We start from the raw sequence: 14,688 nt of genomic DNA, 5'->3' as shown, positions 1-14,688 counted from the left end.
GAAGGGGGCGGGGTGGAGTGACAACGCGGGGAAGCCTTCACAAACTGAGGAGCGATCACAAACTGACACCGAAAGCGGCGAGAGCGTCAAAGTAGCCAGAAGTCATTCATTTTCAATGAGAACCGGCAGCGAAGAGCAGCACGGTGCGTCTTCTCCGGTGTGGGCGTCGAGAAGAGATGAAATCAAGTCAACTTCATGGTAATGACCTATGACGCGGTTTGGCGGCAAGCAATCAGAATGAAGTAGTCCACCGCTGGAGAGGAGTTCAGAGAACACAGACGTGAACTTAGGTTCCGACCACAGTTGTTCCCAGGAGTTTGATTATTGCGGTTGCTGGGTTTTCAATCATTGAAAATCGCGAAGACGCGGGGCCCCCTAATCACGCGGGCCCCCCCCGCGGTGCGTGCCCTGCGGGCCCGTCCGCTACACCAGTGGTTCTCGAAGTGGGGGTCGAGACCCCCTGAGGGGTCGTGGGACAATGAAGAGGGGTCGCCTGGGGATTTCCAAAAATCTATTCATTTTTATTAAACCATAAGTATTACAATATATCATCCATAACCTACTGAAGAGAAAGAAATCATCATTTATAGTTACTATATACTATATAGTTACTATGGTAGCTTATAGTTACTAGTTCGACTTCTCAGGTAATTACATTTTATTGGAGACACAGCAATTGCATCAGATGCAGCAGATTCCTGGCCCATTCACAGCACTGACATACATAAAAAAATCAAACAAAGTATAGACTTGGGTCTATTGGTGTGTATGCACGCCATTGCTAGCAAGGTTTCTGTATTTATAACCATCTCAGAGGATATTGGGGGTCGCGAGTCACTGGCATTGTCATTTTGGGGGTCATGGGCAGAAAAGTTTGGGAACCCCTGCGCTACGCCACTGTGGAAGCCAGTGAAGTGCCTTAAGCACAGGTGTAATGTGTGACCTCCTACTGGTGTTGGTTGGTTAAAGCCTTACCACTGCATTCTACACAACTTGCAATTGCTCCTTAGAGAATTTGTTTAGACTAGATCAGTGGTTCTCAAACGTTTTTCATCAAGTACCACCTCAGAAAAAAATAGTCTCTCCAAGTACCACCAAAATGAGAAGTATTGAAATACAGTAGCGCAGTACGCCCAGTAAAGCAGCTACAACTCTACACAGTTAAAAAACGTGGCAGATTACATCAGATATATAGGCTATATGTCATATATGACATATTATATACATCATTTTTGATAAATTTTGAAATGTGTGTAGCATGTACATGACATATTTCATTCCTCCGCGTACCACTAGAAGGAAGCCTGCGTACCACTAGTGGTACATGTACCACAGTTTGAGAACCACTGGACTAGATAACAGAACATTACAATAATCCAATCTAGAAGAGATGAAAGCATGGACAAGCATCTCCATCTCTTCCTTTGACACAATATCTCTGATTTTTGCAATGTTCCCCAGGTGAAAAAAGCATGTACAAACAACAGACTTAACATGGCTATTAAAACACAGAGCTCTATCAAAAATGACACCAAGATTTCTAATATCTCTGCAATTTAAAGATGATAAACCCCTAAAATCTGCCTGATCATTAGGGTGATGCTGCCATCCATTTGTTAATGGAGACTAAATAAGTGTGTACGGATGTTTCCCAGTTCTGGGTTGCGGCTGGAAGGCTGTGTAAAACATATGCTGGATAAGTTGGGGGTTCATTCAGCTGTGGTGACCCCAGAGTTCATGTTTTCTCCCATGGTTATGAGTGTTTTCAGGTTGAGCCCGGATGCATCGCGCTGCTCGGACAGAGGGGGCGCCGCTACTATCTCGGTTCATCTCTCCCTCGGTTAACTCGAGCGCTGCCGTTTGCTGGCAGTTTTACGCGAGGAACTCCCGAGCTACTTCGGCAACCCGTTATAACGGTCGACATGGCGACCAAGGAAATTATCAAGCGTTTTCTTAAGGAAAGATGAAGATAGTCGATACTCAGTGAGTATGAACGGGTGAGTGTGCATTTGTTGTCTCGTGGTCTGTGGCTTGCAGAATAGCGCATTTTCATTGCATTATGTGTTGGCTTCTGGGTGTGGACCGCACACTGTTGGCTAACGGCTAATCTGATAGCACGTTTGCAGAATTTAGCCGCCCGGCTAGCCTTTGCCGTGATCTTTATAGTATTTTCAGTCAGCTCTGAGACATATCGGATGGTTAATTCGTGAGACGCGAAGTCTTAGGTGCTGTCTTTGTCAGCGAAAAGGATCTCGGCTGTATATTGGACTGAAATGGCTATCTCGTTAGCCAGTGTATCATGTTAGCTTCGGCAATAGCCGAACTGAACGGTGTGTTTACACGGGCCTCCGTTTACAAAAATAGCTATTTACAGTAATTCACGTGACCGCGTATTTGCATCTATTCTTATCACATGTCATGTTTCCGCTACAATGTGTCGACGGTGGAGTGAACAATAATCGAGTGTTTTGGTCAGGTTCAGCGGTTGCTATGTTACATAATCGCGGGATCTCTTGAGGTTTAGCTCAGACATCTCTCGTACGATCGTGTGTTTCTCACGTTTTATTTCACCTCACCTAAGGAAGTTTGCAACAATCACATCCTGTAGTACATTTTTTTTATCTTGCTAACAGTCTGTGAAAAGAACTGAAGTGTAGCAAATTACTGAGATACAGGATTCAGTGGACGTTGTGTTAGCTTGGCAGCTAGTGAAGAGAGACGAAATGTTCGAAGTTAAATTCTTTTCTTTTGTGAATTGGCTTGATTTTAACATGTGGCTATCAAACTTGTGCGTAGAAGTTGCAGTGCTTAAAATCTATAAAGTTAAGTTTATTGACATTAGTTTGCTGTGGGGAAACCTTCACACTTTAAAGGATGCAAATGTAATAGTAAATTAAAAAACATAACATGATCTGTCAGGTTAATCGTTGGACGTTAGGACAGCTATTTTGTAGAGCACATTTATCTTTAAACATGCTAATCAGTCATTTAATATAATGTTCACACATTTGCATGCCTTTATTAGAACAGACATCTACACCCTGTGTGAGGGCAAGTTTAATACTTTGTGCTGTAATTGGAGTCAGTGGTATAGTTTTTATATTTGTTCATTTCACATTTTCTTAATTTGTCGATGAGGATAAAAGAAGCCCTTCAGATTATAAAAGATTATGTAGAAAGCAGCAGTATAAATGCTGTAACGATAATTAATAGTTCATTCAATCATTTTAGTTTACTTTTTGAAGCCTCAAGTGGTTTCAAACAAAACAAAAGAAGATATTATGAGAATGTTGGAAACTGGTAACCATTAATTTTCATATATTTTTAGTGCTGGGCAAAATAGCATGCAAAATAAAAGTTTGTTTTGACATAATTTAAGTATGTGTACTGCTTATATTTATTGTATACATATACACATGGATGGATGTGTATACACATACATTTATACAGTTGTAGTCAGAATTATTAGCCCCCTTTTGAATTTTTCACATTTTCTGATAATATTTTTCTTCTGGAGAAAGTCTTTGTTTTTTTCCCTACTAGAATAAAAGCTGTTTTTAATTTTTTAAACACAATTTTAAGGACAAAATTATTAGCCCCTTTAATCTTTTTTTCTTTTTTTGGATAGTCTACAGAACAAACCATGGTTGTACAATAACTTGCCTAATTACCCTGTCCTGCCTAGTTAACCTTATTAACGTAGTTAACCTTTAAATTTTACATTAAGCTGTATAGAAGTGTCTTGAAAAATATCTAGTAAAATATTCTGTACTGTCATTATAGCAAAGAATGTTCAGATTATATTTGCTGAGGTGTTCATAATATCGAGACTTAATTGGTCATTTATCATAATTGTCTAAACATTTACATAATCTGGCCTACTACACTACTATACTACACTACTACTAGGTTATATATAGGTATATTGTACATTAAGGCTTTAATAGTTAACATTAGGTAATTTAATTTAAGTCACAATGTAGGGTTGTAACGGTATGAATTTTTCACGGTATGATAATCGTCTAAAACAATACCACGGTTTGACGGTTTCGCGGTATACGGTATGTTACAAATGTTACAAAATAATAGAACAGTGAAGCAAATTTGACCTTTTCCAAATAATATATTTTTAGTTACTATAAACACCACTTACAATGAACAAATAAAAATAAGAAAATAATAAAAAATGTGTCAAAGTCCAAATAAAGTCCAAATAAACATGGTGCAAATCCTCAGTAAAAAATAGATATAAATATTTACTATACTATAAATAGTTACATAACGAAACTAGATTCAATATGGAACATCCTTAGGTTTTATGTGCCAGCATGGATATGGTTGTCTATCGATATGGATTTGGATATGGTTGTCTGCAATGCAGACAAACAGCTGCATCTTCATTTGCGTCTTTTGAAAACAGCAAGAGCAGCAGTTCGTCTTTGCTGTGTCACTGTTTTGTCATGTTTCTGTGCTGCTGTGCATGCAAAAGTACTTAGTATGAGAATTATTTCATGCAAAACTTTTTTTTTTTTTGCGTTTTATTTAGCCGCGCATAAATGTATGCCTATCTCTCATTCCGTGTTGTTCAAAAAGCTTGGTTCACAAACAAAAGCGAAACCTATGCTTATTGGTTGTGATATAGCGAGTTTGAACCAATCTGGGCATGGAGGAGGGACAATGTATCAATGTATCATGTCTGATTTGTCCGGAGACACAGTGACGAGCGTTTCTTTGTCAAATCAGCGTTGTCAAATGTTGATGACGTAACCGCACTGATTCCGGAGCCTCTGGAGGTCCGCGAATGTTATGTGATACAGCACTGGAAAGCTGAGATTCTCTTCTTTATGCCAATCTTTGAATTGTATGAATCGGATCAGCGGATCAAAAGTTATTAAACATTTAAGAGCAATACTTATTTTTAGCCGCGGGCGGCTGTCTCGGTCTTTAAGGGTTAAAACCGTTGATATGCAATTGTTCATGGTATGATAATCGTGCACGTTCAAATCGTGGTAAACCGTCATACCGGTATATTGTTACAACCCTATCACAATGACAGCTTTTATTAATTTTAACTAATGTTCATTTCTTAGTTAATGCCTAATAACTTGGTAAAATTGTAGTCAAAATGAGATCAATTGGAATCATTTTATTAAATAAAGTAAATAATAATAATAAAAAAATGAGATAATATTTACCCAGTAGTTGTAATCAATCAGTTTGATTTAATCCGTTTACTAACATTTACTAATAAGACTTTAGTGTAAAGTGTTACATCAGTTTTTTTGGCATTTCATTTGTTTGAATCTTTTGTTTACTCTGATCATGCATAAACTAAGCAACATACTAAGTATTTTTTGGTTGTTATACCTGTTAAAGTAACCTTTTTTGCAGCTATGGTCAATATTGTGATAATAACGTATATTGATAAAAGCCTTACTTAATCTTAACAAGAAAATATGAGATTATCATCAGTCTAGATGCAAAGCTGGCCAAAATTAACCAGTGCACATATAAAACATACACACACACACACACACACACACACACACACAGTGGTTGCCAAAGCAATGTGTTTGTAATCGCCGTCAGTTGTAATATTGTATTGGCACAATTCTTTTCTGAAAAGAAGAAATGTTTCTGCTTCAGGAGGATTTAAAGATTTGTTAATAAATATTTAAACTGTATTCTTTTGTTTGCGTTTCTAGTTTGTTTGTGTAGCAACAGCTGTCTGATGTGGTCTGTCTAAAATTAGCCAGTTCCTGTTTTTATGCTCTAATTGTGTTGCTTGATAATGTGCCTCATGAGTCCACCATATCAGTGCATTTATTGTTTCATTTCCATATTTGACTGATTCTCCCTTTTGTTTCAGGTTTCAGGTTTCACACCATGTGATGATCACCCGGGACGTGTGAACTTATTTAAGAACTCCTGTGTTCAGAAGATTTTTTGATTCCAGTGGAATCTTTCATTCCCCCCTCCATCTATTATTTCCTTTTTTGTTAAATGAAACAACACCCAGTCACACACACACCCAGGAGAATCCCCCCCACCCTTGTTTACATGTAGAACAACCCCGCTACGATGCCTGTACAAGCTCCACAATGGACAGAGTTTTTGCTGTGTCCGATATGCACCCAGACGTTCGAGGAGACGGTGCGTCGGCCCATCAGTCTGGGCTGTGGCCACACCGTTTGCAAGATGTGCCTCAACAAGCTGCACCGCAAGGCCTGCCCCTTTGACCAGACGGCCATCAATACTGACATTGAACAGCTGCCCGTCAACTCGGCCTTGCTACAGCTGGTCGGGGGTCAGGTGAGGCATTTTGACCATGCTGACTGAGCATTGTGGCCTCTTTTTTGGTTCACAACACTTACTCGGTACTTCCGCTTTATTTGTCAATTTCTTTCAGGTTCCGAAACAGCAACCGGTGGCGCTCATTACGTGTCCAGAGGACACAAAGCATTATGATGAGGCACGGCAGTGTGTTGAGGAGCTGGCCCTCTACCTCAAACCCCTCAGCAGCGCACGAGGTAACTGCCATGCTCATCAAATAGTGCTGGAAATCAATTGCTTTTGTTACAGAAGGAATTAAAGCTTAAAGTTGCTGGTTTACCACTTTTTTAGATGAGAAACTGTATCTTATATCTTCATCTACATTGATTACAGTATGATTATTTTATATTCATAAAAGTTTAAAGTCTTTTAATAAACTCTAGTAACACTACATGTATTTCCAATAAGCATTTTTAGTCAGTTCCCTTTAAAGAATCAATAATCAAAAAACTTTGATCAGCATTCCGTAAAAAAAAAAAAAAAAAATATATATATATATATATATATAATTATTTTTTAGGGGTTTTCACCTTTATTGATAGGACAGTGGAGATATAGAGACAGGAAAGTGTGGGGAGCAGAGATAGGGTAAGGATCAGCAAAGGACCTCGAGACGGGAATCGAACTCGGGTCGCTGCGAGCACCTCTGTGCTATGTGTCGACGCACTAACCACTAGGCTATTGGCACTGACGTATATATATATATATATATATATATATATATATATATATATATATATATATATATATATATATATATATATATATAAGGCTTGGGTGGTAATACGGTAATGTGGTATACCGCAGGATCTAAAAATAGCAACGGTGTCACTTTCAATACCATTATACCGTCATAAAAAACAATGCACTCAAATAGGAGAAAAGTAGTAAAGATTAAATATTATTTATTTACTGCCTACAAATGCGTATGCGGGATTGTCATCACAGGACAGTGTGGAGGAGAGCGGTGAGGGAAGAAGGCGAGTCGCTTATCAAGTGACCTACAGTTTGGCAGTATTTCCGTAGGTGTGTGAATTAGAGTGAGCGTCCTGCGCAGATCTCTAATACGAACAAGACAAACAGGTGACTACAGACCTAAGGTCGCATATATGGTATTCAGTTTCTAAATGGTTGAGGCACAAGCCAACAGTTTTGTGACGCTGTCTGAGCCTTACGTCATAATTTTTTTTTATTATGCACGGTAATACCAGATACCAAGGTAAAATAGGGAGGAGGTTTGACTATTTTGATACCGCCCAAGTCTTAAATATATATATATATATATATATATATATATATATATATATATATATATATATGTATATATGTATATGTGTGTCTGTCTCTCTGTGTGTGTCTGTCTGTCTGTGTGTATACAGGTGAAGAAATGAAATTATTAGCCCACCTGTTTATTTTGTCCCCCAAATTCAATTCTGGTTAACGGAGAGAAGATTTTTTATATTCATAAACATAATAGTTTTAATAACTCATCTCTAATAACTGATTTATTTTATCTTTGCCATGATGACAGTACATAATTTTTTACTAGATATATTTCAAGACACTTCTATACCGCTAAAAGTGACATTTAAAGGCTTAACTAGGTTAATTAGGCAAGTATAATGATGGTTTGTTCTGTAGACTATCGAAAACAAATGTAGCTTAAAGGGACTAATAATTTTGACCCTAAAATGGTTTTATAAAAATAAAAAACTGATTTTTTTACACTAAATAAGACAAATAAGACTTTCTCCAGAAAAAAAATTTACATCATCAGACATACTGCAAAAATATATATTTCCTGCCAACTTTAAATCTGTGTGATGGGCACGGCAGATGATTTTTCTGTTTTTTGGTGTATCCAGGAGTGGGGTTGAGTAATGCTGCTCAGAGCATGCTGAGCCGGCCTATGCAGAGGAAGCTGGTGACTCTGGTGCACTGTCAACTGGTGGAGGAAGAAGGACGGGTCAGGGCCATGCGGGCAGCTCGATCTCTGGGTGAAAGAACTGTTACAGAGCTCATTCTGCAGCACCAAAACCCCCAGCAGCTCTCATCCAACCTGTGGGCTGCTGTGAGAGCCAGAGGCTGCCAGTTTCTGGGTCCTGGTAAGAAAACTGTTAGAAAGCCTGTTCACACTTGCATGAATGTTTGTCAGGCAAATTCGGTCCTGTTTACTCATGTTAAAGGGACAGTTCACTTTACTTGTTCCAAATCAGTCAAGATTTTTTTTTTTTATTGAACACAAAAGAAGATATTTTGAGATAGATGCTGCAAAACATAGGAAAAAAATGGACATTTAAGAGGATAATTTATCAAAATGACTCCTTGTAAATATATTACATTTTACATTTAGTCATTTAGCAGACGCTTTTATCCAAAGCGACTTACAAATGAGGACAAGGAAGCAATTTACACAACTATAAGAGCAACAATGAATAAGTGCTGTAGGCAAGTTTAAGGTGTGTAAAGAGTGTAAGAAGCAAAACATTATTAATTAATTAATTTTTTTTTTTTTTGTAGTTAGTGGATGAGTCAGAGAGGGATATTAATAATTTTACATTGATTGATTTGTAAGTGTATGCATCGCCATCAGAACTACAAAATAATATAAACAAATGAAAGCACATGAAAACAAAGATAAAAATGATATGAACCAGGCTTTATGATTTTCAGTAGAGTCGCTGAACAGTATTGAGAAACAGAAATTCAATAATCAAATGTGAAATAACACTGTATAGTCTTCATTGTGTAAATAAACACAATTAATTGTTGTTAAAGCTGCAAACTTTATGGATTTTTGTGCCCCAATGGTTCAAATTCACTTTTACAGAATATTTACATTTACAAGCCTTAAAAAACTATTGATTTGAACATTGTGATATCGATGCTGAAAAGAGTATGCAAAATCACTCCTTGACGTTAGATGGTGCTACATAACTTTAAGCTTCCGACACCCGCTTGTAAGAGGAAGAGAGAAATTTCACACGCTTGTTGTTAAAGTTACTGGTGACTCGAACAAGCATAGATGGTTCAAGCAGCAGCTCCAGCTGTAGTGATGAAGAAATGATTATTACTCACCAGTGCAATAAGCAGCTCTGCTTTCATATCGCCTCTGGGCTCCTTCTTTAATGTGCGCTCGCATTGACAGTTTTGCACTTGAGCGCCTCCAAGTGCAGTTTACTGTAACTTAAGCAGCTCCATGCACGTGAACAAAAGTGGCAACCTGATTGGTGGAGGTTTTAACGCTGCGCGTCAAATAAAAAAACGAGCATGAGGTGTTTTTTTTTTTAAATGACGCTTTTGTGCCTGGCGTTTTGCGCGTTGGTGTGCACGATTACATTGGCGTCCTTTATATAGCCACGAGGCGTTAAACATCGATGGAAAACACGAGCAAAAAAACGTCTCGGTGTGCACGGGCCTTAAGGGTGTTTTTTTTTTTTATATACATTTATAATTTTACCAAAAAAAGCAATAACTTAATAATAAATTTACAATGAAAAGGATACACATTCAGAGAGTAACCAAAGAATACAATTTTCGGGGAAATACAGAAGTTTGGAAATAAGAGTTTTTTACTGAAATTGGAAAAGTCGATTCAAAACTCATTACAGTAAGTACACTCCCTAAAATAAATGATTTAGTGTTTCATCATGCTGAGTACAAAATAAGCATTTCAGGCAAATATTGTTATTAAATTTAGCTAGTTTGGTATTTATTGGGTAGCAATTATGAATGATTTAGATTGAGACTTTTAACAGCTTTATTAGATAAAAAAAAAAATTCTGTAGAAGCCAAAACTGTTCCCAATCTATGTCATCAAATATATTATTCCAAAAACCAATGCAAGCAGGTAAAGAGATCCGAGAACTATTAATAACCAAGCAAATATCTTTAGTCAACAAAAAGGTTTGTGTTGTCAAAAATAAAAGAATCTACCTATCTAACCTTTGGGGCCAAATTTGACTAAAGGTATACACAATCAGGGATTGCACCAAAAACGATTTTCATTGGGGGTAACAGGAAAAGAAAACTGATGCATAAAATTTTCGTATGAAAATAGGGACATCACAGTCATCTAAGAGCTGACTAACTAAAAGTATTTTTAATAAACCAGTTATTTACAGAGATTTATTTTTATATCTATTATTTGATTATCCCGATTAAAATAGGTACATTGAGAAACATTATAACTATATGTAAGGGACCAACATATTAAAGCCTGTTTATAAAAACTAGACATGTTTAATTGTATTTTAGAGATGTCAAAATTACAGCGCAACAAAAAATGTAAACCTCCAACTGAGCTAAAAATATCATTTGGAATAAAATTACAACATGATGTTGGATTGTTCAAAAACATCCTTAACCACTTAATTTTAAATAAATTATTAAGTCTGGAAAAATCCACTAAATCAAATCCTCCCATGGCCCAATCAGCTAGCATACCACTTTTTTTTTCAATTAGGAGAATTTTACAGTTTCAAACAAAGTCTAATATAATTTTGTCTAGTGTTTGACAGATTTCCACAGAGACATCCAGTGCCATAGCGGGATAGATAACCTGGGATAATCCATCTGCTTTAGAAAATAACACTCTACCTGTTATTGATGAATCGCGCTGTAACCAAGAATTTACTTTGCGCCGCACAGAAAGCATAAGAGGTTTAAAATTTAGCTTTGATCTCTTTTTATGATCTTTACATACAATTATACCTAGGTGTTTGATTTCAGATTTAACTGAGATGTCACAAATTTTACTATCAGTAGTGGAGTCTTTTACTGATACATATTTATGAGTTGTGTATCTTTTAAAAGTTCACATTTATGAACATTAAGATGTAAACCAGAAGCAAAGGAAAAAAAAGATTAATTTTGTGTAAAGCTAAGAAGACCTGATCTTTATTTTGTAAGAAAAGAGTTGTGTCATCAGCTAGTTGACTAATTAAAAACGATCGATTTGCCACAGAAATGCCTTTCAAATTACTATTTTGAATATCAAAGGATAAAATGTTGCCTCTTTTAATGTTAAATCTACGAGTGGTACCATGTTGTAATTTCACTGAAGCATTAGCTTTACTGTACACAGTTTGAATAGCATTACAAAATTAGGACCAAAACCAAACTTAATGATTTAAGAATAAAAGGGAACTCAATGAAATTAAATGCTTTTATAGAAATCAAGAAAAAGTAAAAAAAACTCATCTGGTATCATCTCTGCGTAATCCAAAATATTAAGAGCAAGACTTATATTGTTTGAGAGAAGTCTATCCTTCAAAAAGCCAGACTGACATTCATCTATTGTATCGTCTAGAACACATTTAATCTTTTTGGCAAAAATCATAGCTAATATCTTATAATATCTCATAATAGTAATTATTCAGACTTATAAAGACTTATAGGTTGCCAATTTTCCAACAGAGAAGTGTCTTTTTGAGGTTTTGGAATCAGATTTATAATACCCTGTGTCATAGAAAGTGGAAAAAACAAAATAATTAAATGCCTTTATTGGTCGTTTGACCTCATCTAACATCTCATTATTGTGTATGTCTTTTTTATCTTCAGCCATGCAGGAGGAGGCACTGAAGCTGGTGTTGTTGGCCTTGGAAGATGGATCTGCTCTTTCCAGAAAGGTTCTGGTTCTTTTTGTGGTACAGAGACTGGAACCGAGATTTCCTCAGGCCTCCAAAACCAGTATTGGACATGTAGTTCAGCTCCTCTACCGTGCCTCTTGCTTTAAGGTTCATTTCCTTGGCTTGTGTTTCACATCTCACTTGAGCTGTTTATGTTCATTTTCTATCCATCCATCCATCCATCCATCCGTCCATCCATCCATCCATCCATCCGTCCGTCCGTCTGTCTGTCTGTCTGTCTATCATTCTTTCTGTCCATCCATCCACCCACATATCTATCTATCTATCTATCTATCTATCTATCTATCTATCTATCTATCTATCTATCTATCTATCTATCTATCTATCTATCTATCTATCTATCTATCTATCTGTCTGTCTGTCTGTCTGTCTGTCTGTCTGTCTGTCTGTCTGTCTGTCTGTCTGTCTGTCTGTCTGTCTGTCTGTCTGTCTGTCTGTCTGTCTGTCTGTCTGTCTGTCTGTCTGTCTGTCTCTGTCTGTCTGCCTGTCCTTCCATCCGTCTATCTATCTATCTATCTATCTATCTATCTATCTATCTATCTATCTATCTATCTATCTATCTATCTATCTATCTATCTATCTATCTATCTATCTATCTATCTATCCATCCATCTATCTATCTATCTATCTATCCTTCTGTCCGTCTGTCTGTCTGTCTATATATCTTTCTGTCTATCTGTCTGTCCGTCCATCCGTCCATCCACCCACATATCCATCCATCTATCCATCCATCTATCCATCCGTCCATCCTGTCCATCCATCCGTCCGTCCGTCCGTCTGTCTATATATCTTTCTGTCTATCTGTCTGTCCGTCCTTTCTATCTATCCATCCATCCATCCACATATCTGTCTATCCATCTATCCGTCTATCCATCTGTTCATCCTTAATTCTGTTGCTCTTCATGTCTAAATGATCCTTGATTCATCACCCCGACAGCAATAACATTAACAGCAGTAGCTCAGAGGTTTCATTTGAATCTCATCTGTGTAATAGGTGACTAAGCGAGATGAGGATTCATCGCTAATGCAGTTAAAAGAGGAGTTCCGCACATATGAGGCACTTCGGCGGGAACACGACTCTCAGATTGTTCAAATTGCAATGGAGGGAGGGCTTCGCATTGCCCCCGATCAGTGGTCGTCTCTGCTTTATGGAGACCAGTCTCATAAATCCCACATGCAGTCCATCATTGACAAGGTATGAAACCTCTCTGTCTATAAAGTTTGACAATTCTTAAACTGTTATTGGTCACACTTTACAATAAGGTTCATTAGTTAATGTTAATTGATGCATTTACTAACATGAAGAAACAGTGATCAATACATTTACTACTGTATTTGTTCATGTTATTTAACATTAGTTAATGAAAATAGAGTAGTTCATTGTTAGTTCATGTTAACTCATGGTGCATTAACTAATGTTAACAAGCATGAACTTGAATATTAATAATGCATTAGTAAATGTTCAGTTACAATTAATAAATGCTGTTCAAGTGTTGATTAGTTCATGTTAGTAAATGCATTAACTAATGAACCTTATTGTAAAGTGTGACCCTGTTATTGTTTCAGAATTAGGGTTATGGAGAATATGGCTTTGTCTTTCAGTTGCAGACCCCAGCATCGTTTGCTCAGAGCGTGCAGGAGCTGACCATCGCTCTGCAGAGGACAGGTGATCCAGCCAATCTCAACCGGCTAAGACCTCATCTGGAGTTGCTCGCTAACATCGACCCCAGTCCAGGTTTGTTACAAGATGGACAAACCTACTATGATGGATTTGTTCAAAATGGCTGATTCATTGAGTCGTTGTCTTACTGGATTATTTTAAAACAGATTAAATTCAGAACTAAGCATTGCAGTACGGCACTGAAATCCTCAAATGATCTGCTCCAGTTTAATATCGATATAGTTTTGCTGAAGAAACTAATTATTGCGTCACACCTGTCATATTTAGTTTGACTGAATCAGTCTTCAGTTTCTCTCTCCTTTTGGTGTGAATACCAGATTGATTACACCCGTTGTAGAATGACTGCAGGGTGACACATACGTTTTTAATAGAAGATCCTCCCACTTGTTCTCTTTGCAAAAGCACTTTATCAATGAAGCTTGTTCTATTATTGTGTCGGCTTTAATTGTGTGAAGAATGTTTTGCAATCATTGTATATCCAGTGTTTTTAGCTGCTGTGACATGAGTGGAACAATCACCTCTAGTTTCTGATCCCACCTAATAATCTCTTCTGGAATAAAATAGATAAAATGGCCAATAAATCATGAAGATGAGTGAATGAGCTGGAGGAATGATTGTGAAAGGCACATGCAGTAGGCTTACATATCATTCCTGCTCGCTCGTCAGGATTTTGCACTCAAACGATTTCATTCAGCCAGAATCTTCATCTTTATATGTTATACAAAGATGTGCTGCTATCAATAGTTGGAGATGAGCAAACCCTTTAAATGGCCTTGTGTGTATTTAGACCTACTAACTAGGGGTGTCAAATCAAAATCGATCGAAATTTATGCTCAATTTCGATTATCGAATCAAAAAATAGAATCGTCGATGCTGCCACGCCCCCATGTCACGTTAGCTTGGCTTGCCAAGCGGGAAATAACAGGCTTGTTGAAGTGCTTGTTAAACTGCAGAAGCAGGAGACCCGTCGACAGAACTTAAACCCTCTCCTCTTTCAATGAAGTCGCCAGTGTGTAAGCATTT

General features: G+C 37.3%; 3 protein-coding genes across 23 annotated transcripts in view; 2 read left to right on the top strand and 1 right to left on the bottom strand.

Moving 5' to 3' along the window:
* The window catches only part of LOC147846195 (uncharacterized), a 1,020,765-nt gene that overhangs the window by 101,832 nt on the left and 904,245 nt on the right, over positions 1-14,688 (top strand). The window lies entirely within an intron of this gene.
* apoltp (apolipoprotein lipid transfer particle homolog) overlaps positions 1-14,688 on the bottom strand; it is a 597,023-nt gene that overhangs the window by 222,522 nt on the left and 359,813 nt on the right. The window lies entirely within an intron of this gene.
* Positions 1,869-14,688, top strand: part of rc3h1b (ring finger and CCCH-type domains 1b) — a 39,881-nt gene continuing 27,061 nt past the window's right edge. For 9 of the 18 annotated variants that reach the window (XR_015477774.1, NM_001114683.2, XM_087239588.1 and 6 more), the window contains exons 1-7: positions 1,869-1,997; positions 5,870-6,312; positions 6,410-6,530; positions 8,199-8,438; positions 11,896-12,071; positions 12,979-13,179; positions 13,587-13,719. Coding sequence is in view for 16 of the 18 variants with exons in the window: in NM_001114683.2 (NP_001108155.2) it covers positions 6,082-6,312; positions 6,410-6,530; positions 8,199-8,438; positions 11,896-12,071; positions 12,979-13,179; positions 13,587-13,719 (1,102 nt within the window). In the remaining 2 variants the exon portion in view is untranslated. Of the gene's footprint in view, positions 3,980-5,051; positions 6,313-6,409; positions 6,531-8,198; positions 8,439-11,895; positions 12,072-12,978; positions 13,180-13,586; positions 13,720-14,688 lie in introns of all 18 variants that reach the window. The other 9 variants (XR_015477775.1, XM_087239583.1, XM_087239587.1 and 6 more) reach the window with 2 other exon arrangements.

This window comes from Danio rerio, chromosome 2 (genome assembly GCF_052040795.2).
Source record: "Danio rerio strain M-AB ecotype USA chromosome 2, GRCz13ab, whole genome shotgun sequence".
NCBI classification, from domain to species: Eukaryota; Metazoa; Chordata; class Actinopteri; order Cypriniformes; family Danionidae; genus Danio; species Danio rerio.
This window is presented reverse-complemented; position numbering and strand designations above follow the sequence as displayed.